General features: G+C 35.0%; 1 protein-coding gene across 2 annotated transcripts in view; it reads right to left on the bottom strand.

Moving 5' to 3' along the window:
* The window catches only part of LOC129451532 (interleukin-1 receptor type 1), a 29,460-nt gene extending 8,007 nt beyond the window's left edge, over positions 1–21,453 (bottom strand). Inside the window, exons 1-7 of one of the 2 annotated variants that reach the window (XM_073854744.1) lie at positions 21,386–21,453; positions 16,997–17,083; positions 14,769–15,021; positions 12,849–13,029; positions 10,816–10,981; positions 8,925–8,987; positions 640–772 (exon numbers count right to left, since the gene is read on the bottom strand). In XM_073854744.1, coding sequence (XP_073710845.1) covers positions 640–772; positions 8,925–8,987; positions 10,816–10,981; positions 12,849–13,029; positions 14,769–15,021; positions 16,997–17,081 — 881 coding nt within the window. In that variant the 5' untranslated portion in view covers positions 17,082–17,083; positions 21,386–21,453. Of the gene's footprint in view, positions 1–639; positions 773–8,924; positions 8,988–10,815; positions 10,982–12,848; positions 13,030–14,768; positions 15,022–16,996; positions 17,086–21,012; positions 21,349–21,385 lie in introns of those variants that run through there. The other variant, XM_073854743.1, reaches the window with a different exon arrangement.
* Between the last annotated feature and the right edge of the window lie 4,798 nt (positions 21,454–26,251).

Below are 26,251 nucleotides of genomic sequence, written 5' to 3'. Positions count from 1 at the left end.
TTTGTTTTGATAATCATTCTGAATCTGATCTCTAAAAAAGATTCCTTCACAAAAACGCAGTTATTTCAGCTTTTTGCAAAAAAAAAATATTTTGAAGAAAAATATCAATTTTAAGAGTTTATAAAAAGAAAAAAAAGAAAACATTTTTTCCCCTGTTTTGTTTGTTTATTTATCTTTTTTTTTAAATCAGAGGGTCTGTTCTTTCATTTGATATATTTGTTTGTTTATATATTTTAAGAAGATAATTTTCCTGAAAGGCATTTTTGTGAAACTTGTGAAATTACAAAAAATGCTGGCAGGCAAATTTTCCAAAAAAGGCTGGCGGGAAATTAGTTAATAGTGAGAATTTGACCTTAAAAAGTGTGACCAGAATAATTGATGTACTTTTATATGATTTATTCAAGCCGTTTCAAGCCTTTCTTCTTTGTATCATTTACTAAATAGGATCTAGAAAGTAATTAGTAATAAGTAATTAAATACTTTTTGGAGAGAGTAATTTGTATGTGTTATAGATGAAACTATCAATTAATTAATTACTTTTTTGATTAAGTAACCCAACACTAGTTGCAGCCCTAGATCCAATCAAACCTTTTGAAGTATTTAAAAAGATTCCCAGATGTCACTAAATCCAGTACTCACTCGAGGGACGTCTGATGAATCCGATCTGAGATGTCTTGAGATATGAAGGTCACATTATATTTCCAGAGCACCCCTACAAAATGAATTCCTTTCCCCGGTACAAAAACTCGACACGATTTACTCCAGGATGAACCTGTCAAGTATACACAAACACAGCTTGAGTTTAATAAGATTTTGTGAGTAATATTGGGCACATACACAGCAGGACGTTTTAGGAGGACAACTAAATTTAAAAAGTGACAGTCATAACATTTTGTAGACACACAGTGTGCGCTTTTATCAAACATCAGCGGGTTTACCCATTCACTGTGTAATAAAAAAATCTTTAGTAAATCTCTATCAAAAGAGATGTGTTGTATTGGTTATTTTTAACCCAGCATTGCGTCAAAAAGGGGACAAACCCAACTGTTAGGTTACATAAAGTTGAAACCGGATGAAACTTCTGACTCAAAATGATGCAAATGATAAGAACAATTCTCCCTCGTTCGATTCTGACATTTAACAAATGCAAAAAAATATGTTCATATTTCTTGATCTAAAACAGAAAAAGCACTCAGATTTAATGTATGACAGTGAAAAAAATAAAAACAATGACTAAAACAATCCAGCATTTGGGGTTGAAACAACTTAGCATAGGTTAAAGACAGGGTGCATGATCTCAGCAAGCCAATGTTGATATTTATAATCACCTAAACAAACACGCCCCCCCCTACCCCAATAGAATCTGGACCTTCTGTTGATAGACCCGCCCCACACATACACAACCCAGGCAACGATGTCAGTTAGTACTGTAGACATGCCCCTTACTGCTGATTGGCTACAAGTGTGTTTTGGTAGTCACCCCGACTCCCATTTTCAAAGTGTTTTTCAAAAATCATGCACCCCGCCTTTAAATGACTGTTTAATCCAGTGAGTTAAATGTGTTTGTTTTTGACCCAATGGTTGGCCAGCATTTTTTAGGTTGAAGCTATTTAACAGGTGGTAATTCAGACTTATCTGCTATCAAAATATTACAAAAATATTCAAATGTTTCTGATTAGTATATATACATTTTTGTGTAGCCGGTTTATAGTTTCATCATAATGCATTTATTAATTATTTAATTCGTTACATTTATATAGCGCTTTTCTGCAGACCTCAAAGCGCTTTACATATGACAATCAACCACCACCAATGTGCAGCATCCACCTGGATGATGCGACAGCAGCCATATTGCGCCAGAACGCCCACCACACACCATGACTTTTAATTATGACTTTATGAATTTGTGTCTTTAATCTGTGCTCCTCTCAGAAGTTAAACCTCTGGTCTAGAGCGGTTGTTCCCAATCACCTGATGTCCAGATCTTATTGGTCGACCCATTTATTTGTCCACCAATAAAGAGAAAGTTCGACACAGTGGTCGAAAAATAACTTTGCTTTTTCGCGGTGTGAAATCATTAATAGAAGACAACTGTTTTTGTTCTAGCATGCTTTTATGATGAACATTCACATCGATTATAGACGCAGTAACAACATAAACAAGCGGCTGTCATGGTCCACACGTAACTTATGGTAACTCCGCTAAGAATAAATAACAACAAAGTCCTTAAAATGCAGTTTATTTATATAACAAGCAAAAAAAACAACAACAAATAGATTACCTAGGAAACCAAAACATTTGTTATTTTCGACAAGGTATTTGTTCAAGAGATAAGTTTAGCAACTAGTCAGACCATTAAAAAGACGAAACCAGAAGTAAAGTTCGGATCCAGACGTGTATTCAATTCAATTCAATTCAATTCAATTTTATTTATATAGCGCTTTTCACAAGTGTTAATTGTTGCAAAGCAGCTTTACATGAGAAGATGTAGAGGAGAACACAGAAAATCAATAGATAATATAAGAAGTAGAGAAAGCGGTTAAACCGTACAAGCGAGCATATTAATAAAGTAACGTATACTGTAAAGTGCTAAATTAAGCCAAAGTTGGCTGACTCTCCCTGGGATTAAAAACCCTCTAGGAAAAAAAACCCAATGGGAAAAAGTCCTAGAAGGACAAAAACCCTTGGGAGGAATTAATATATATTTATATATATATATATATAGAAACGGTAGGGTTAGGAGGCGGGTAAGCGAATTAAACTGGTTTAGCCGGTGGTCGTTGGTCGGGCATCGGCTGGTCATCACGTTGAAGGACAGCCAGTGGATCAGTGATGCAATGATCTTCAGAGCAACCGGAACTGGGTCTGTTTGTCTCATGGTCCTCGTGGTTGAGGACGAGACAGGGAGAGAAAAACAGAATTCTATTAGCGTAGGGGCCGTTCACATGCAATGCAAGTGTCAAACATTATAGTGGTTCAAGTCGGCTCGGTTCCAGACAGGCTAACTATTGCGGCATAAGTATATTACCCATATGAGGTATGTGAGTGCTTTGTTCTGGACAAACTAACTACTGCGGGAAATGTACATTTACTGGACATTTTATGTGAATGCTTTGTTAAAGAAGAATGTCTTAAGTTTAGATTTAAATTGATCGACTGTGTCTGATACTCGAACATTGTTTGGTAAATCATTCCAGAGCTTAGGGGCTAAGTAGGAAAAGGATCTACCACCTTTAGACACTTTTGATATTCTAGGGATAATTAAGTGACCAGAATTTTGTGAGCGCAGTTTACGTGATGGATTGTATTCTGATAGTAGTTCTTTAATATACGAAGGCGCTAGGTCATTTAAGGCTTTGTAGGTGATTAGTAATATTTTAAATTGTATACGATATTTAACTGGTAGCCAGTGTAAAGATGCCAGAATTGGACTGATGCGGTCATACTTTTTAGATCGAGTAAGCACTCTTGCGGCGGCGTTTTGAACCAGCTGTAGCTTGTTTACCTGATTTGCATGGCATCCCCCGAGTAACGAGTTACAATAGTCTATTCTAGAGGTCATAAAAGCATGTATAAGCTTTTCTGCGTCTGATGCAGACAGCATATGGCGTATTTTTGAGATATTTCTAAGATGGAAGAATGCTGTGCGGCAGATGTTGGCGATATGACTATCAAAAGATAGATTGCTGTCGAACATTACGCCTAAATTCTTAACCGTGGAAGATGGCACCACCGTGCAGCCATCTATGGGCAACTTGTAATCTGACATATTATGTTTGTAGCGATTCGGTTCAATAATAAGTATCTCTGTTTTATTGGAGTTTAGCATAAGAAAGTTTTGTGCCATCCAGTCCCTAATATCACTAATGCAGTCTGTTAGCTTAGAAAACTGGTGGGTTTCGCTAGGATGCGACGAGATGTAAAGCTGGGTATCATCCGCATAGCAGTGAAAACTTATGTTATGTTTCCTGATAATGTCTCCTAGAGGTAACATATATAACGAGAATAGGATAGGGCCTAAAACTGATCCCTGAGGTATGCCGTATTTAACGGGGGAGTGATATGACTCTTCCTCATTTACATAAACAAAGTGATATCGATTGGTTAGATACGATCTGAACCAGGCTAACGCCTGACCACTGATGCCAACATAGTTTTCTAGTCTATTGAGTAAGATTGTGTGATCTATTGTGTCAAAGGCTGCACTAAGGTCTAGTAATATAAGGATTGAGATTTCACCACGATCGGATGTTAATAGGAGGTCATTTGTAACTCTAAGCAGCGCTGTCTCTGTGCTATGGTGGGGCCTGAATCCTGATTGGAACTTTTCATATGTATTATTATTTTCTACGAATGTGTGTAGCTGGCTTGCCACTATTTTTTCTAATATTTTAGAAAGAAAAGGTAGATTTGAGATTGGTCTAAAGTTATTAAGATCTCCCTGGTCAAGGTTTTGCTTTTTAATGAGCGGTCTAATAACTGCTAGTTTGAAAGCTGTTGGAACGTATCCTAATTCTAGAGATGAGTTAAAGATATTAAGTACAGTGTCTGCCACTACATGAAATACCTCTTTTAGTAATTTTGTGGGAACGGGGTCTAGTATACAGGACGATGATTTGATGACGTTACTAGTTTAGAGAGCTCTTCTATTGTAGTAGGATTAAATGACTCAAGATGTTCGTTTGGTAATCTAGTGGAAAATGTACTATTGGGTAGAGTGATGGCTGCTTGCATAGTTTCTATGTTTTCCCCAATAAACATAATTTTGTTAGTAAAGAAGTTCATGAAGTCGTCACTATTGTGTTGGAGTTTACTATTGGTTTCTGTTTGTTCTTTGTTTCTAGTCAGTTTCGCAACTGTGCTAAATAGAAAACGAGGGTTGTTATGATTTTCTTTAATAAGCGTACTGAGATAGGTAGATCTGGCAGTTTTAATATCCTGTCTGTAGTGTTGAACACTCTCTTTCCATGCTGAACGCCATACCTCTAACTTTGTGCTTCGGTAGTTTCTTTCCATTTTTCTAGCTACTTTTTTAAGGGCTGCAGTATGATGGTCATACCATGGAGCTGGCGGTTTTTCTTTGATTCTCTTTTTTCGAATGGGAGCAACGGCATCCAACGTGCTAGAGCAGACGTTGTTCAGGTTTTCTATTATAATATCTAGATCTTCACGATTATCTGCTACATGTTTCATTTGGGACAGGTCTGGAAGAGTGCTAATAAAGCTATCTTTAGTGGTGGAAATTATTGTTCTGGCTAATCTGTAGCATGTTGTAGACTGAGCGGTCCTATCTAGAAGTATTGTGCATGACACAAGGCAATGGTCTGAAACGGCATCGCTCTGGGGTGATATTTCGATGTCATTAATATTGAGTCCGAGTGACAGAATTAAGTCTAGTGTGTGATTACGAGTATGCGTGGGCCCTGACACATTTTGTTTAATGCCGAGAGAATTTAGAACATCCATAAACGCACGTCCTAATGCATCTTTTGGATTATCCACATGGATATTAAAATCACCAACGATAAGAGCTTTATCTACAGTGACTGTAAGCTCAGATAGGAAGTCTGCTATTTCTTTAAGAAAATCTGTGTGGTGGCCTGGAGGCCTATATATGGTAGCTAAAATGAACGAAAGTCGTTTGTTGTTGCGATCAGTTATTTCCATATTTAACAGTATTATTTCAAACGAATTAAATTTTAGGTTGGATTTATGGTTTACTTTGAATATTTTATTGTATATTGTAGCTACACCACCCCCTCTCCCTATTAGACGAGGAACATGTTTATAATAATAGTCTTGTGGGGTGGATTCGTTTAAACTGGTGTAATCGTCTGCTTTAAGCCAGGTTTCTGTTAAACAGAGTGCATCTAAGTTTTGGTCAGTAATTATTTCATTGATAATTGGTTCTTTGTTGGTAAGTGATCTAATGTTAAGAAGGCCGAATTTTAACATTTGAGTTTCATCTGTTAATGTAATATGTTCTAGTTTTATGTTAATAAGATTTGTGCGAGACGGGGTAAACGGTGCTCTGTATTTATTTGTTCGAGGAACAGACACAGTCGAGATGTGTTGGTACTCTGTTAAAAAAGGCTCTATGTGCTGGGATATATGTGATCTTGACATGTCAAGGCAGCTAACAGACTGATGGGTAAGCCGATCTGTCTGTTTCCTGACCTGGGCCCTGGATAGTCAGACAATATCAAAAGTAAGACTATTGGTCAGATTTCTAGAGAGTATAGCACTTCCTTCCGGAGACGGATGGAGGCCATCTCTCTTTAGCAGGTCAGGTCTTCCCCGGAAATGCTTCCAATTGTCTATAAACCCTACGTTATGCTGAGGGCACCACTTTGACATCCAGCCATGAAGAGACACTAATCTACTGTAAGTTTCATCCCCCCGGTAGGCGGGGAGGGGACCAGAGCAAATTACATTGTCTGACATTGTTTTTGCAATTTCACACACCTCTTTAATAGTATCTTTGGTGATCTCCGACTGGCGGAGTCTGGTGTCATTCGTGCCGGCGTGAATAACAATCTTAGAAAACTTACGGTTAGCATTAGCCAGCACTTTAAGTTTGGATCTAATGTCAGACGCTCTGGCTCCCGGTATACAATCGACTATGGTGGCTGGTGCCTCAATGCCAACGTTCCTGAGTATAGAATCTCCAATAACCAGGGCACCTTTAACAGATGTCTCAGCCGGTGTATTGCTGAGTGGAGAAAATCTGTTTGATATTAAAACAGGAACGTGATTTGGATGCCGAATGCGACTAGGCCGCCTGACAGTCACCCAGTTAGTCAGCCGCCTTGACTCTGAAGTATATACGCGTCAGCGCACGTGCGTCCGATGAAACCGTATATACAACAATGGGGAACACCCTTTACAGAGTCGCAATATGCATAATTATGTTAAAAAATTCTCATTTAAAAGTGGTGTGTGTAAATTTTATCTAGTGGTGAGATTGTGAATTGCAACCAACAGCTGACCCCTCAATTTAAAAACGCATACGGTAGCTGCCGCAGGACAAACATGTCGTCATCCGAGACAACGTAGAGACGAAATGCGCTCTTTATAGAAGTTTGTCCATTTAGGGCTACTGTAGAAACATGACGACGACTTCCATGTAAGGAGACCCCCGGTGTATGTAGATAAAAATGTCTCATTCTGAGGTAATAAAAACAATACAGTTAGGGCTGGGCAATATGTCGGTATATTCCGTAACCGTAAAATAAAAATGTCAGACGTAACAGATTTTTCTATTTCGTCTTTTCCGCGTAATGTAAATAAGTGGGCGTGGCTAACTCTGTACTCCACATGTTAGACTGAGTGTGACAGAGAAACATACACTCATAACAAACAAATGAGTAATTTCTGTAATTTCATAAGCGTCAGTAAATCCACCGTGGGTCTCTCTCTCTCTCTGTGTGCTCATGCAGCAGCCGGTCTCTCGCGTAAGGTCTCGAGGCGCGCACAAGGGGTTGCGTCACCAAATAAAAAAATTCTCGCACATAATGCTAATAGTTGTTAAGTTTTCTGAACTTTAAGCAAACTAAGACAAAACTGAAGTTTATATTAGTGACACGTGTGCTGCTGGAGCGATGTAGTTTGCTTATAGTACAAACAACATCTTTAATCAGAAAGACGAGAAAGGGATGCAGTGGTTAAGGTCTAATAGAAAATAAAGTGCATCAAGACCTTAAAACAGACTCTATGGTCATCGCTTCACAGCACTCGTCATATTTATAATCAGCCAACATTGGCTTAACTTAGCACTTTACTGTATAAGTCACATTATTACTACGCTCGCTTGTAGAATACATCTATCTATTATTCTGTGTTTTCCCCTACATCTATTCATGTAAAGCTGCTTTGAAACAATTAACAATTGTGAAAGCACTATATAAATAAAATTGAATTGAATAATATCTATATCTAGAGCTCTGTCTCTCATATGGTATTTATTCTGCCTGTAGGTTTGTGCATATAGTTATACCTGTTCATTTTACATGAACATAATACAAAATACAATGAATACATACTATAGCTTCAATAGTCTATAAAATTAATAACTCAATTAAAAACAAGATTCTGTCTATCAACACTTAATCTGTTGTTGTCTTCTGGGCATTTTCACTTTAACACTAACTTTAACTCTCCCATATTTTAAAACTGTGGTGAGAATTTAGTTTAAAGCTATTGTGAGTGGCAAATTTCAGCACATTTTTATAATCCAAAAACAATATAAACCGAAAAACATGTATACCGTGAAATATACTATTACTAAGAAATAAAATTATTCATTCCATGAAATGGATTTTTGGTCAAACCGCCCAACCCTAACACTGATAATATAGTTATGTATATTATATTGCATGGGTGCAAGAAATAAGGTTGGGAACCACTTCAGCTTTAAACATTGTGCTCTTTCTGGAGTGTACTATATATAAAAAAATAATACAGGGCTGGTGAGAAAAAGTACAAAAAGAGAGGAAGTATTTAAATGTACAGTTGTGGACAAAAATATTGGCACTCGTGGTAAATTTCACAAAAATAAATAAATAAATAAAATGTTTTATTATGGTAAAACAATTGAAATTGGGGTGGGGGGAATTACATTATTAAACAAATGTTTTTTTTCTAATACACACTGGACACAATTATTGGCACCTTTAACAATTGTTACAAGTAAAAAAATCTCTGAAGTATATTTCTAGATTTATTTTCACAGCCTTTTTTGCTCATATGTACCAAGGGTGCCAATATTTTTGTCCACAACTGAAGATACGAGGCAAAACACACGCCTCTCTTTTATCAGACGAGCTGTCAGTGCCCAAATAAGACTGTATTAGATTTATAGTTTGGATTTATATTTTCTGAGTGGCTTAAAACAGAAAGTATAAAAATATAAGTCACACACTTACCAATGTCCACTTTGATGAGGTCATTAACCGGCTCAACCATTCGAGGATTCATTGAATATTCATCTGTAAATCATCAAATACACAAACATATACAAATCACAAGTCATTTTATCATCACGCTACTATGTTTTGAAGAAAAATGCTATATTTGAGAATGCAGTTTTACATGTGGTACTGTATTTTACTGGTTTCCTTAGTAAATGACCTGTTTTGTGTGATAATAACGGTGATGTATTGTAAATGATCAGATCCATGTTTACACCATCACATTTTGTAGTCTAAATTCAGGGATTTTAATCCACCTCCTACAAATCTGAGTATAAGTGGCCACAGAAGTTGCATTTGAGACACATATCAGACTCTAACCTGATCTCATGAGAATCATATTTTACGAGTTGACTAATATGTATAAATTCATACAAAGCAAATCTTACAAAAAAATAGAATTATTATAAAGAACAATAACGACACCACACCCCTAACCCCAGCGTCACAGGGGTCGAAGCAAAGTGTACAATGTGGTCGTACGAATTAACTCTTTTCCCGCTATTGACGAGTTATCACGTAAACTAAAACCCTATTCGGACGGGATTAGTTTTACAGGGGTATATGGGGTAATGTAATTTTACCACACGACATCTGTAATATTGATGGTCAATTCGGACAGGATTAAAAATCTCAGTAAAAACATTCAGAAGTGGGAGGGGCAACTCGTTGGCGCAGCGTGTCACCTCTCGTCGTCAAGTGCACATTACCTTGCTTCTTGATATCAGATGTGCAAACATCATGAAACAGGCAAGGAAAACGCAAGATTAATTTCAGTTTGGGGAGAACGTCAGTTTCCGTGCCTCTACGAAGAAAACTGACTTGACTTATTTTTTAAAGTTTGTGTCGTGTTATTCAGGAACTGACTTGCCACTGACTTGTTTTTCTGGCTAGAACGCAAGTAAATGCTTTTTAAGCGCTTTTATATTTAAAAGAAACCCGCAAATAAAAAGGAAATGGCGCGATTTATGTGTATATTTACAGCTGATCTATTCCCACTTGGATTAGTATTACCTGAGGTAATTTCTCCGGACCTTTTTACAGAAGGTAAAAGTCGCCGTAATCTTTACTGACATTGTCCGTAATGATTACTGACATGGCGCATTCGGACAGGACTAAAATCACTGAGAAGCTCTGATAAAACTTGCTTTACCCCACCTCCCTACGTAAAACTAATCCCGTCCGAATAGTACTTAAGAGAAAACGCTTCTCTGCCAATGACAAGTTTTTACGCCAATCCATATTTCCACCATTATCCACTAGGTGGCACTCTTACACAACTTACACAACACTGCCGCATCCACCGATCCAAAACAGTAAAAACTCTGTGTATGTCTTGATCATCAAGTCCTTCACAAAAAATAATTATTTCAGCTTTTTGCTCAAAATGTGGTATTTTTGAAGAAACCTTCCCATATTTGAGAGGTGATAAATATGGGTAGGACAAATAAACAAAAAATGAAACTTTTATTTTGTTTAAAAGCAGGTGGGCTGTTCTTTCATTTGTATTGTATTTCATTTATATTATATGTTTAGATATTTAAAGAAGGACATTTTCTGGAAGATATTAAACGTTTGTGAAAATCATAAAAGAAGCTGGCGCTGGCTGGCAACTTTTTATAACACTAGCGGAGATAATATGAATTAGCCACCTCGTAAAATATGTACAGTATTTACTGGCATGAGACCCACATCAGAGTATAAACAGCATCTGTCTTGGCTTATCACATGTAATTAAATGACTAATACAGATGTGATGCAGGTGTAAAATGGGTCTTGATGTATGAATATAATATTCTTTAAATAAAGCAAGAGGTTTTCTGTCCATTGTGTTTTAAATCCTCACCGTGAACTTCACACTCAAGAGTCTCCGTCATTTCACTGATGATGTTGTCTAAACGAAAGGTCATTTTGCAGGTGTAAAAACCACTGTCATCAACATGTGCGTTTTTGATGAGCAGCATGTCTTGCATGGGTACAAATTTCTCATCTTCTTCAATCTTCTGACAGTTCTGAGAATGAGATCAAGAAAGTCAAGATAGTTTGCGAAGCACTAAACCATAACAGGAAAGTAGCAGTTCACAAAAAAAATAGATGCCAATCTTTTTGACAAGCAACAATTAACTGTGTAAAATAAATCATGCCTAATGGAGAGCAGGGGTGAAAGTACCATTTTTCAGAAAAACTTACATTTAAAAGCTAGACAGAGATATATTTTTGCTTTGGTCAATAACTCACAAGTGTGGTCACATTCAATACCAGGTGGAATTTTGAACGAATGTTAAATGACTTCAGTATAATTTCACTTTGAACATAAGTAGGGCATTGTTACTTTTGACTCCGTCAGCTGGGACGAAAGTAACACAACAGAACCAGATAGATTTTTGTGTTACAATTGTTTTTAATAAATATACTTGACTATCACCTTGTTAAAATGTAACTGCAAACATATTTCATTGTTTATCTTAAATTCAACGTTTCATCAAATGTTTCAAAAGCAACCCGACAGTACAAACTTTAATTGTTGAGAATAAAGTATTTATTTCAACAGTATGAACACTATGAAAACTAAATTAAATCAAATTACCATAAAATGTTCAACATAATGCAACAGTATTAGCAGCGGGACAAAAGTAACAAGTGTTACTTTCGTCCCGACAGGAACTCCTGACATTTAAACCCGATTTACTTTTATTCTGAAAAACCAGTGTCGGTCCTAAATGCTGGGGGGGCCCTAAGCAACTTTGTGAGGGGGCCCTGTCAGCACCTTTATAAAACCCACCGACTGTCTCTGCTTAAATGTAGATATAAACAAATGTTTACTAAAAATATGTTGTATTATCTTATAGCTGTACATTTTTGCCAGATGGACATTACAGTGACAGTCATCAAAATACTTCCTAATTATAACATCGACGTGTTTTCTGAAAAGCACTACCCTTACAAAAATCATCCATAGTTTTACTACAGTTAAAAACATGGTTACTGTAATAAAACCATGGATACCACAAAATAACCATGTCCATGTTTGTAAACAAATTGTATTAAAGTATTGTGAGATTATACTGCTTGTTATCCATTATAATAGCTCTCGTGCACAATGATGTCACTCGCTATCTGGTCTGTGCAGGGCCCTACGCACCTTGCGTACTCTGCGTATAGGGAGGACCGGCTCTGTGAAAAACTCTGAGAAGTCAAACTTCAGGATGTGTTAGAGGACTAAATAACCTGTAGATTGATCAATTCAATTCAATTCAATTTTATTTATATAGCGCTTTTCACAATTTGGTAATTGTATCAAAGCAGCTTTACATTAATAGAAGCAGTGAAAAGCACAGAAAATCGACAGATAGCACAACATAATACACGATAGCACAAGCAGCTAAATTTGCTGCGGCTATAAATCAACATTATAAGCAAACGTATTACTAATGTAACGTATAGAAGTTAAGCCCAAAAAGGCTGCCTCCCCGGGTTGAAAAACCCCCTAGGAGAAAAAACCCTGGATTTTAAGGCGGGGAAGTAAAAAAAGTCCTAGGAGGAAAAAACCCTTGGGATATATATATATATATATATATATATATATATATATAGTCAGTACAGTAACACACGATACCAGAAATTCAACGCGTTATAAGAAAAAATTACCGCTTTAGGAATTTACTTATCATGGTCGAAAACAGCTTTCTGGACCTACATGTCCAAAGCGATGACAAAATTTGTCAGCTTTGTCAAGGGTTGCATGCTAAAGATGTTGTCATAGTTTGAAATGCAAATGTCCCGTGTTACTTTTGCCCCAGTTCTCCCCTACTAGTCACAATTATTTAGAAAATCATATGAGAAATTAATTAATTAACAACGTGTTGCCTTTTGTTTTACCTTGTACCACTGGATTGAAGAACTGTCCACACTCTTTATATAACCCCTCAGAGGACAGGCGAGATAGCCATTGACCTGAGCGTTGATCCTCTGCCCGCTCCTCTGTGCTCGCACGCAGCTCTCTGAAGTCATTTCAGTGACCATTAACACCGTCGCCTGTTTAAAGCACTTCTCTTCAGTTCTGCTGAGACAAATTAAAGCAGATTAAACAAAGACTTGAATAGACTGTGTGAAACTCTATCCCTAAACCTAAGCCCAACAGAAATGTGCACGGCATTGGATTTAAATTAAAACATGAATCGGGTGAATTATGAGATTTTCATCCAGCAAGGACCAGACAAATGTTGTTCAAATGATATCAGTTAGTGAGAACATTTGTCCCTCATAGGAGATACAGCTAAACCTTTACATACATGACTAGACTTCTGCTGCCCTCTACTGACTGTTTGAGATCCAAAAGTGAAAAAAAAAAAAAAAAAATCACGTTCACTTGTTAAAATTAATCTACTTTTACTTAATCATGCTTTATAATGTCCTGTAGTGTTTCTTTCTAACACAATAGAGCCAGTAAAGTGTTGGTAGGGCAGGATACCTAAACCACTGACCTAAAAGACCCGGAAAATTGTGTTGAGCTTCAAAGAAGACCTTTGAACCTTTTCAGGAAATCTCAACAAATGTTTTTCCAAAGCATCTGGCTGCTTTCAGCCACTGTTGGAGTAGGTGTATTGAGATAACACGCTGTTTAAAGGTCACTGCCAAACAAATAACCTCGATTCATTAACTTTGCTCATCTCACCATCCTGGAAATGTACACCGTTTACCTTTGCAGTTAATCTTTCCACCTATTTACATCAGTGGTCAACAGAATGCTGCACCAGAACAGAGAATCTCAAGAAAATAAAATATGACGTCACATTTCACCCCAAAATAAAATAAAACTACAGACATCACAGCGTTAGTAAATATTGCTATTCATTCATATACACTCATATATTGCTATATTCATCATAAACAATGAAATTAGTCAAATTTATAATTAAATGTTTTCTTCTATAAACTATTTTAAAAAAGCAAAACATCTAAGGGAAAGACTGCTTGATAAATAAACAGGTATGTTATGGTACAGATTCAAAATACTAGTTAATTTGTCTTAAAAGGGGAGATATCATAAAAATCTGACTTTTACTATGTTTAGGTGCTATAATTGGGTCCCCAGTGCTTTTATCAACCTAGAAAATGTAAAAAAGATCAACCCAGTATCTTAGTTTTGGTAAACTATTCTCTGCAAGCTTGTGAAAAAAAAAAAGGGCATTGATATTTGGTTCCCCTTGTGATGTCAGAAGGGGATCTTATTATAATAATACCACATGCTATAATAAATTATCTACATGATATTTAGATAATAAATTATCTATATGATATACTATAAATATAGTATGTAAACATACAAATATATCAAATAAAACAACAGATTAAAAACATTTTATCCTATTTTGGTTTGTTCTCTTTTTATCACCTCTCAAATATGTGTAGGTTTCTTAAAAATTTTGAGCAAAAAGCTAAAAAAAATTGCATTTCTGGGAATTTTGTTAGAGATCAGATTCAGAACGATGATGAAACATGCACAGAGTTTTAAATGTTGAAAAAGTTGTTTTTGCTTCAGTTTTTATAAATTGGGTAAGAGCGGCATCTACTGGATAATAGTGGAATTATAGATTACCGTAAAAACTCGTCAAGAAAAGGAAAGCCTCATTGGCAGGGAATGAGATAACTTGTAAATGGCGGGGAAAGAGTTAAAAACTTTGTCCCCATTAAGTCTTAGAAAGCTTGTGAAAAACATATGAAATATCTGCCATATATGCCTATTAATTTGGGGGTGAACTGAGACATTTAAGTTTAGAGAAAGACCTCAGTCTGTACCTGACAACACATATGTAGCTCCCTTTGTGCTCCATGGTGATGTTCATGAACCACAGTAGTCTGTCCTGCAGTATGACATCACGCTCAACCCGTGTAACCTCAGAGCCCGTTCGCTTATTGTACCATGTTATGTTATAAGAGATGTTTGCAGGATTAAAGAGATGTTGGATATCCAATGTACAGATTAAGGCTGCAGCTTCCCCTGGTACTGAGAAAACTCGATCAAAAGCGGCTCCAAAGTCTATGCAAGAGTCTGTTAGAGGAAACACAGCCAGTCAGTTAGATATCCAACATATATATACACACATTAGAGAATATAACTAAACAAATGAAAGCGCACACCCTCCCTACTAGAAGCAATTTCTAAAAATTTAGCTCAGGGATAAAACATAAACAATTAACACATAATACACATTTGATGAGCTCAGATGCAAAGCCGCTAAACGCCACCTTCGTCAAAAATGAGATTAACCCCAGCTTGAGGTCGTTCAGAAATACCAGTTTGTTGGCAAAATCTGTTGAGTCTGATAAAGGGATCACATCTTACTTGGTGAAATCACGGCGACCGCCGTTCACATACCCCGATAGTATTTATATAAATAAATATGTATCTCTCTCAAGGGTTTTTTCCCTCCTAGGAGTTTTCCCCCTGGACTAGCCAGGAGGGTTTTTCTCCTAGGGGGTTTTTCATCCCCTGGAGAGAGTCCGCCACTTTTGGCTTAACTTACAACTTTACTGTATACGTTACATTATTACTATGCTCGTTTTTCTTGGTTTCATACATCTATTAATGTAAAGCTGCTTTGAAACAATTAACTATTGTGAAAAGCGCTATATAAATAAAATTGAATTGAATTGAATAAAAAAATGCTCATTTACAAGAAAACATGTCAGACGCAGGATATTGCAACCACATTTTGAACATTCAGGCTGTGCATGAGATACAGTAACACCATCAGTCAAAACACAATTTGCATTAGTAGAGGTGGACAGTGGATGCAAATTAACCATGAAGTGTCTAGTATACAAAGGGCTGCAAAATACCGGGAATTTTCAAGGCTGGAAACTTTCAATAGGATTTAACGGGAATATATGGAAATTAACTGTAATAAACTGGGAAGTTGAAAAAATTGGAAGTTGCCTATAACAGGGAACTTAAATGCAGTTTAAAAATTTTGCAGCATAATTTTGTTTAAAACAACAAAATTTAATCTAATTTCAATTGAATTTCTACCCTGCACATTCCTCAATCACATGCACGCAGCACACTGTTTACTGAAGGGCCAATGCACAGATCATTTATTTAATCCTACACACAAAATGAATGTCAAAATGTCCATCTTTGCATGCATATACGTAAATTACATACATTTGTTTAAAACTTCCTTGTGCTGTGTGTAAGCTATTGTGCGACAACATTATACACATAATACACTGACTGAGAAAACATTTTAAAAAAGTAGTGTCTAAAAATGACCCCCCACACACTCACTCCCCCTGAAATTAAAATCCTCCATATATTACTTAAGAGGGATTTCTACTCCAAGCCTTGACTACTATAAAAAACACATTTGTTGCATTTTTTTAACAATTTAACAAATACCTAAATGTGCTAGTAGATAGCTAGCTAGCTAGCAAGTAAAACATATCTAAATGTAAGCTAGAACTATAATAATAATAATAATAATAATAATAATAATAATAATAATAATAATAATAATAATAATAATAATAAATGTTTATTATGCTTTTGTGTTACTTCAAAAAAGAAAAGAAAAAAAGAATAAAGTTCTACTTACAATTAAATCAGTCAGGATGTCATTAAAAAATTGTATTACCTTGCATGCATGTCTGCTTATGACTATACAAAATCCATTTATTGTTGTATATGAAATATACTAGCCAACATTTGAAGTGGATCAAAAACATTCATCAAATTTCTCCTAAAACAAGAACGGGTATTGGATATTGGTTTTAAGAAAACTTTTAGGAAAGGTTTTGATCCACTTCAAATGTTGAGTAGTGTAGTTTATATGCAATTGCCTAAATTTCTAAATAATTCCCATTAATTTACATAAATTCTCGTAAATTCCCATGAATTGGAATATTGGGAATATATTTCCAAAATTCCCTAGATTAAGTTCCCACGAAAAGTTGAATTTGATTTAAAGTCTTATGTATATTTAAAATGCATATTTACTTAATTATCAGTAAAAAAAATATTTTACCTAAAACTGAAGGTTTCTGTGCTATTACAGCACATTGAGCAGCCCAGAATAACGAGAGCAGAGAAATGAGGGGCAACAGACCCATATCTGTGAATAAAACAGAAAACAGAGTTAAAACAGAAATCATTGTAACCTCTACAGACACGAGCATAAACATGAATGTAATGTGTGTACTAGAGGTATAATTCATACATTAATTCAGAAAAAATATTGAGAAAATTATATTGATAATTTGATTTGAAGAAGAAGCAAAGGGAGAACGAAGTTTCACACTAAACTGGTAAGAATTTTCGAAATGGTGGAACTGAAAAGGAGAAATTGATTATATGTAAACAACTTAAATAGCATTTAAAAATGACTCCATTGACTCCCATTATGATTTTTTTTACTATTTTATTGCTTAACTTTTATATTACAATGCATCATCAAGCTTTTCACATGACACTTTACAGTCACACTGCCACTGTACGATTGATGTCGCTTTCATTTCAGATTATTCCTCTTATTTAAAAAATTATTTAAAAGCTAAATATTAAATTTGTTTAACATTTTTCTTTAACCTGAGGACCAATTTATTGTTAAAAGTTTTTGGTGACTTTAATACGCTTGAAACATACAACTTTAATTAAAAAATTGTAATGTTATTAGTTATTTTAAACCTAAGTCATCTACAATCAGTTGACATATTTCAACTCATCTGAAGACAAGATAATAGTAAGTTAAAATGACTTGTAAATCTGAGGTGATTAAACAAACAAATTTACCGCTGGGACAACGGTAAAATTAAAATAAATTAAATGATATTTCTTAAACAGTTGAAATCCTGTAATAACTAATATGATGCTGTTGCAGAGATCTCTTTAGTCTAATGATGTTTTTTGATGAACTCTGAACTGCAGATTAACTGGAAGTCAACAGTGTTTTAACCACCGACTCAAAGGTCAAGTGTACTCAGTCTGTGTACATGAACATAATTGTCTCAAATGTTCTTAACAGATTTTATTAAAAGTCATAACAGGAAATGTTGTCCACGGTTCTAATCTCGAATTGTCTAAATAATTCACCTTGCTGATATACTGGTATATCCCTAACACAGTTATTTATGTTTAAATTGGTAACAGTTTTATATACATATTTAAAACTTTAAAATATACATAAGACAAATTATGATTTTGAACAAAACAAATTTGTTGGATCAGATGACTATTTCAGATGCAGTTTTAAATCTGATTTTTTTAGAAAGTTTTCTCCAAAGCTAAAATAGATTTAAAGCAAAATTTACATTAAAGCATTTGGAAGACCCCATTATTTAGAGCGACTTTATAACTATACATTTTTATCACTATGCGTGTTCCCTGGAAAACAAAACAAAGAAATGAAAGTTGCTGACAAGTTACTAAATTACTGCAGAGTTACTAAAACTGATTTCTTATCCGTGCATAACAGTTTCAGTTCTTTAAAAAAGCCGCAGGGAACTTAATGTTTTTGATCAGCATTAAAAATTTAAGGAAGGAAATAAATTGTGCAAACTGCTTGAGGTTTGAAAAAGCAGAACACACGCGATCTGAAGTAAATTGCATAAATCATTGCCCTGGAGTTGCCTACAAGAGTTAAAACCAAGAGCTGGGTTTTAATCAGAACCGGTTTCAAAATAAATACAAAAATAACTTCGACACGATGATGTGACGAGCATTATGTGAGAAGCAAACCAATCATTTGACTTGTTAAATTAGAGAAAGCAAATGTAAAACCTATAGACTAATAGAACATATGAAAAACTGCACAAAAAATTGCATTTTGATAACAAAATGCAGTGCCACCTGTTGGTGTAAGTGCAGCTGTAACTTAAACTCTCAGACAAATGTCTATATCTCTATACAAGGGGTTTCCAAACTGGGCTCTGGAGACCCCCATGGGGCCTACAGATGGTTCTAAGGGGTCCCAGAACATTCAAAAGCAAAAATAAATAGATGGGACATGGTTTAGGAAGGGGGTCCATCACAAAAGATTCATCATATTTGGGGGTCCCTGGGTCATAACGTTTGCTCTATACTCCTAAACATTCACAAAATATTTATTTTGAACAGGTGATGATGTCACCCAGCAAACATGTCTTCATTAATGTCACTGCACTTACTTTAATCCTAATTAAATACTTGACCCAGCAGAACACACTAAACCATTGTCTATAAAGGTTAACAAGGGAGTGTCAATCTCTCAACAGCTCGCAATCCTTGGGTGTGCAGCATGATTTTGGATTGAATCACTGAAACATTACATTCTGGTCTGACAATCTCCTGATGATCTATTACTTGCAAATGGAGGTTCAGAATAAAGTGGTTTGGTTGGAAGCATTTTTAGGACATGACCATCACTTTAGAGCACAAGTTAACTGAGAGAAAACCATTCAAGCAGAGTTCCCACGACCACAGAGATCTCAAGTACCCGAAGGATTTTAAAATCACAATACAGTGACTTTGGCTCTATGCCTCATACATCATGTTTGGTTCTTAGCAAGTATTAACGGGAATATATGGGAATTAACAGGAAATAAGAGTAAACTAGAAATGTGAAAAAAATGGCAAAGTTACAGAAAACATTGAAAACTGAAATTCATTGAAAATTGAAAGTTTTCCTATTTGGAATATTTCCAAAATTCCCCAGATTAACTTTTTTTGCAACCATACATACATGTGAGAACATGCATTTAAATAGCTGAAAGAAGCACGGCATCTAAACGGCCTATCTTGACATGCAGTAAGGGTGACTCGAAATGCATCTAATAGGATTTATGCATAAAGTAAATATTGCATATTTCAAAGTGTGTCCACCTGTTTTTTGGGCTGTTTATATTGCTTCAAACTCCACAAAGATTTAATGTAAGCAACCGGCGAGTAGTGCACTTCATTATTTTACATTTCTCCAAAAAGCCAATATTGCAGAATAAACAGACATGCAACTTCTCTGACGTTTATCCAGTGCAGCAAAAACAAACTTAAGAGTGTCATATCTGTCTCTAATCATTTTAACAATTTCTATTAAAACATGAATTCATGTACAGCAGATTGCATACTTGTTTAGCTTTAAAGACATCAAACATTCGTGCTGACTGAGTGAACACTAAATTCAGGAAATCACAGTCAAAGCAATAAAACAATATTAAACCACAAAACAAACCATTCATCTGACAGCTCAGTCTCGTGGTTTAAAGGGATAGTTCACCCAAAAAAGAAAATCTGTCATAATTTACTCATCCTCATGTTGTTGTAAACCTGTTTGAATTTCTTTTATCTGATCAACACGAAAGAAGATATTTTGATAATAAATGATGGTAAGCACACAGCTGATTTTAACCATTGACTTCCACAGTAGGAAAAACAAATATTATGGAAGTATTGTAATAAATGATGATGAAGAAGATATTTTGATAAATGATGGTAAGCACACACAGTTTACGGTACCCATTCAATTCCATCCTATTTGTTTTTCTACTTCTTTAACTAATGCTTAATATAATAAAAAATACACTTATATATGTATGAAATGTTTTACAAAATAAATATTGATGTTTTTCTAGTTTTTGTAAGCCGCTTTGGATAAAAGCATCTGCTAAATGCCTAAATTTAAATATAAATAATTTAAAATTGTTTCATATTTTATGGTAACCCAGAATGCACCATATGACGTAGTTTTCCATGTTAGTAACTAAAAAGGAATTTCTGACCATTTTTTTTCTATTTTCCATGTGTTTTGAAAATTTGATGGTTATGGAAAACATTAATGAAATATAAAAAATAGTCCGAGTTAGGCTTAAAACCAGACAAAATCGAGATTATTTCTGTATGCACGCGCTGTGTATTTTTACCTCAGCATGCAGTCACGCGCGGACGAACATGTACAACAACGACATAGGCAGGACAGGTAAGTCAAAACGTGGGCAAAATACATCAAACAGGAAACAACACGTTCTGTCAGGCACATATTTCGCTTAAAAAGGCAAACCGGGTAACTTATCTACAGTTTGCGGCGTTCCCAGGACATAACTTCATTCAGTAAACCAAACAAACTGACGTTATGTTTGAGTCACATATGAATAACATACAAACAAGACAACAACCGGCCTCAGACAGACAGACAGACACGAATGAATGTTTCAACACAGGCAGAACTGTCGTGCTACTTCTTCACAGTCTCTGGGATGTTTGAGAAAGATCATTTTGCAATATCCTTTCCTTTCCAACGCCTCAGAGTTGCGTAACAAATCAACGAGGCGGAGAAAGAAAGTGGATTTAATCCGAATCTGCCCTGTTTAAAGTGAACTCACACCACATTTGGCTGACACGTTTGTATAAATGAACGAGCGGGGTGATGAAGTTAAAAAGTTCTCACCTATTGCCAACGCATGAGCTATTTTATCCTCGTGTCCACCACGTTAAAAGCATTTCTTTGCCAATCCTGCAGGGGGCGATATATTCCAATGGAAATATAACTGTGTGCTATTATCAGGAATGTTGCTGGGATATTATAAATATCTTCAGTATTATCCTGGTAAAACCTTTATTGTGTCAAAATTCTAACTAAATATAGATACAAACTGCACATTCTGTAATTCACAACCAGAAACTCTTATACACCTATTCTGGCAATGTAACTTTATAAAAAAAAACTGTGGTTAGACATTTGCCAATTCATTGCCGACTACATTTATAATGATTTTGAGCTGTGCTTTAAAGATGTTTTGTTTGGTTTTGTTACTTTTGAGAAGCAATATGAAAATACTTACTATCTATGTAATTTAACTATTTTGCTTGCAAAGTATTTTATACACAAATGCAAGACGAGAGCTCCCCACCCTTTCTCTCTCTTTCAAAAAGATGTTTCAAATTACACTAAATTATTATCTTTATCTAGTAATAAAAAGACTACTAAAATTATAAACGTATGCACACTTTTTGGTGTTTTTATATAATTTTGTATCAACTGGCTTTCCTTGAACCCCTGGATTTTTCTTTTCCCTGGCTTACTGTTTTGTTATTTTCTTCACTGTTGCGTTATTATCTTCACCTATGTTTTATAAGCATGTTTATAATGATAATAGTAATAAAAAATATATTATAAATATCACGTAAGTCTGATTAAAGACAGACAAATTCATCTAAATAAATTTGTTTTATATATTTAAAAAATACAAATGTATCAAAATTAAAATGAAATTTGCCCCCAAACAGCCCCGACGGTGCTCTATCTACACCCAGGTGAGAATGGGGCACAACCTAACAGTTCTATCATTTAAACATTTTTTTAAGTTAAAGGAATACTTTTTTACACAATACACTAACACATCTCTGCTAAAAATTAACACTTAAAGTTTGTTTGTGGGATCTACCGTTATCGTACAATTACACTGAAAGTGACAGGAGTGCAAACGTTACCCTATAGGTGGGGTTCATTGTAACAAACAGAGGGTTTGTTGTTACACCTGCTAGAACATTTAGTTTAAACACAAATAATTCAACCAAATTCTGTCTATATACTAAAGGTGGATATTGTTTATATATCTGCCTATAATAGATAGATACCCACACATTCATCCATCCAGCATCCTTCATCAATGCATAGAAATAGATTAAAAACAAAAAAAATTATAATAGTGAGTTATTTCCCCTGATATTATAATAACAGTTATTATTTTGATGAATAGTATTTACATTGTTTTCATTATCATTGTATACCTGAGGCTTCATTGTAACAGTGTGTGACAACTAACCACGCTTTGGTAAAATGATTTCAATCCCAGCTATCAGTTACTGTGAGTTGCTGACATGTTTTTAAAATGCTGTTATGTTTTAGGTAACATTCACATGAGATCTTCTGACAGTAAGAGAAAAAGACCAAAAGCACAGATTGCTCGGCCTTGTATAAATATAACCCTGTGTTAGTTTGTGCCCTGCTCACCCATACTGTCATAATCTACTTAAACTGCTCTATATTTGCACACTAATTATGTAATTACTTACTATATTAAAAATTCTTCCTTAGTACTTCTAAGATAATCTTACGAACGTCTAAATGTACTTATCTGTACTACTTTGAGATCCCATGAATATGAACTAAAATGTGCTTTTAACATTTTATTTAGTTCCATGTTATCATCTCTGTGGCATGTGGATGATCACGTACAACGCGTTCTAATATTTTCATTAGTGCACTTGCAACATCATTTCCTCCCCTACCTGACATTACCTTTGTGCACAAAACACAGCTTTGTGTAGTAATACAAGTTAAGTTTCCACATATGAAGTTGATCCTGATTGGTCATCTTCTGTGCATTCGAAGCGCTCACGCAGATAGAACCTTATAGAGCCAAGTTAGAGTTGGACTTTGTAGATAGAACCTTTTTGTTTTTTCTATAAAAATTCCCAAAATGCACACAACTTAAAAAAAACATCACATAATGTAATAATGTTATAATGTAATAATGTTACATAATAATAAAATATGAACGAATAATTTCATATTAAGAATATGTGGATAACTCAATTTTGACAAAAATGTCAGATAAAACCATATAATTCCAAGGGGACGAAGTGGTGCCTTAATAAGTTTTAAAATAATTTTTAGTAGGCTATATTAAGTACAAAATTAGTACATGAAAACAGAGCACTTTACATTATGGAAGTGTAGCATACTTTTAACCTGGGTGTACTGTACAGTACACATACAGTATTGAAGAACTTGCCTTGAGTGTACAAGCTCTGTGTGTGTGTGAGAGATATAGTGTGCTACACATTTCAGCTTATAAATGGTGTTTTGTGTTGTTGGATATTTAATGCCTTGATAGGGCAATAATAATGTAATACATCTACTCATTTCATTAATTTTAGGAAGCTAGTACTTAGTCATTCATGTAAGCTAAAGATTCTGGTTGCAAAGCAGTTGGAGAGTTTTTGACTGAATAAATCATAATTTAGCACAAATTTGTCCCCAACATCAGCTCTCATTGTTTTTGATGCAAGGCGAGTGATTTCGTCAAGGGTTAACGAAATGTAACCAGAAACAACAAATCCTTGTTTTTTTCTGATTGCATGGTAGCCCTGTATCAGCTTGAACGAATGCATTTCTGTCTATATATTTCTGTCTTTTTACAGATGTCCAACAGACAGTGAGCGCTTTCAGTTCAAATAGATCTGATATGAATACAGGACAGAGTACAACTCGCTGAGGGTGGAAACTATGACGATGCAGGACTGTAAGTGGGTGGGGCTTTATCAATGTGACCTCACATTGATAAGAGAATCAAAACTGCATATCTAATGAGACTGCTTTGGTTCAAAAATCAAGGAGCGGGTGGATATGTCTGTATGCATTAGCATGTGTACTGTAAGTGCAAATCATGACACTAAACATAGTAGAATTTTTGTCCAAAACTATAAAAAATCTAAAAGTGTGGATGATAGAAAATATACAGTAACATCATTTAAAACCATTGCTGTGACAAACTGAAGTATGACTAATAAACTGGGGCTGGGGTGGTCCCAGACCTCCTATAAGCATTGAGAAGAATTATTTTAAATCTAACATTCTGTCAATTCCTCCAAAAAACAACGTGAGGCGCACTTGAGAGTTTACATTTATTTCAGACAGAAATCTTTTGGATTTGTTTATTGCAAAATTGGGACAATTTAGTATTGGTCTTAGCTAGGGGACCCCCATAATCTTTGACATTATTCGAACACTGCTAATAAATGTTATATAACGACTACTAGTTCTGACCTCAAATTTAATGGATAAAAAACATTTCTTAATAAAATAAATTCAATATAAAGTCAAATCTAGTTTTATGTCAATATGGTTTGATCTGATCACTTGACCCAGTCTTCCTATTTCTCTCTTTCTTCTGCTAAAGGATCTTATGGCCAAAGTTTTATTGTCCTCTAGTTGAATTTAAAGTTTGTTTGCTTGTCATTTTGGATAAGCCATATAAACAGAAGACAGAGAAAGTTTTATAGTCTGACTCAGTTCACTTAAGTGTCTTTGCTACTTCCTGTTATTTTATTTTATTTTAGTAATAGTCATCCTTATGTTCCACAGGGAGTACTGAAGGGTGAGTAATTGATGACAACGCTTTCATTCCTATGCTGTTAATTCCTTTAAATAATGCAACAGATCTTATGAGCTTATTCTCAAAATTAAACAAATCCTTCTGTTTCACTATGTAGTGTTTTGTTTTTTGGTTGTTTATGTACAGTGCATCAGTGATAAACTCCATACAGAACTTTCCTAAATCTTCTTAGGTCACTGTGACCACAAGATGGCGCAATTGTACCTCTGTATTCCTTACCAATACACTGTTAGGCATGATGATGCATGTCAGGTTTGGGTTGTATTTACAGTGATATGCATTAAATGTGGTGAGTTTATATAAACTAACATGACAGTTTACCCTTTACAACAATTTATATTTGGAAACAACAAGGAGGTGTGTGTAGAGCATTGCGTTAGCGGCACAAAAGTCATGGGTTAAACCCAGGGAACACACATGCTAATAAAAAAATGTCTGCCAAATATGTAAATGTAAATTCAGAGAGGCGAAGAGAAAAATTGTAAATATTCACACACAACTGCATTGTTACAGACAAAATCCCAAAATAAGCCCCGTTTATACAAAGACATGTACTGACAACATTAAAAATAAGTATTGACACTTCATTACAGAATTAGCTTATAATTACAAGAACCAATTGTCTACTTTGATTTCCTAACAGTTGGCAACAAATTTGTGATAGCTAATATTTCCAATAAGAAAAGTTTAAGTTGTATTGACTTTACAAAACAGCTAAAGATTGGTCATTCATATTTCAGTCCTGTTTTTTGTAGTACCGGGTCACATGTTTGTTGTGAGTGTTCAGAGGTTTGGGCCAGGACTGACTTCTCTTATATAATTCTTGCACTGAATATTTATTTTACATGTAATCTGTGTAGCAATCACCCCAACACCATCATTTAGTGGATTTTGGGATTTTCATTCATGTAAAAAGTAAAAGTTGCACTGTAAAAAAAATTGCTGTAGTTATGCATCTGTTTGCCAGTAACTTACTGTAGATTTCAAGTGTCGTTATTTACTGGCAACAGTTTGTTTAAAGTTAAATAAACATTAAACATTATCATATCTTTATCTTTACAGAATCAAAAAATAACAGCCTCATTCAAAGCGTTCTGCACTGTAAAAAATACTTTGCTGCCTTAACATTTTTT

The sequence above is a fragment of the Misgurnus anguillicaudatus genome, chromosome 17 (genome assembly GCF_027580225.2).
Source record: "Misgurnus anguillicaudatus chromosome 17, ASM2758022v2, whole genome shotgun sequence".
Taxonomy (NCBI): Eukaryota; Metazoa; Chordata; class Actinopteri; order Cypriniformes; family Cobitidae; genus Misgurnus; species Misgurnus anguillicaudatus.
The sequence above is the reverse complement of the archived record's forward strand: the minus strand, read 5'-3'. Positions and strand labels throughout refer to the sequence as shown.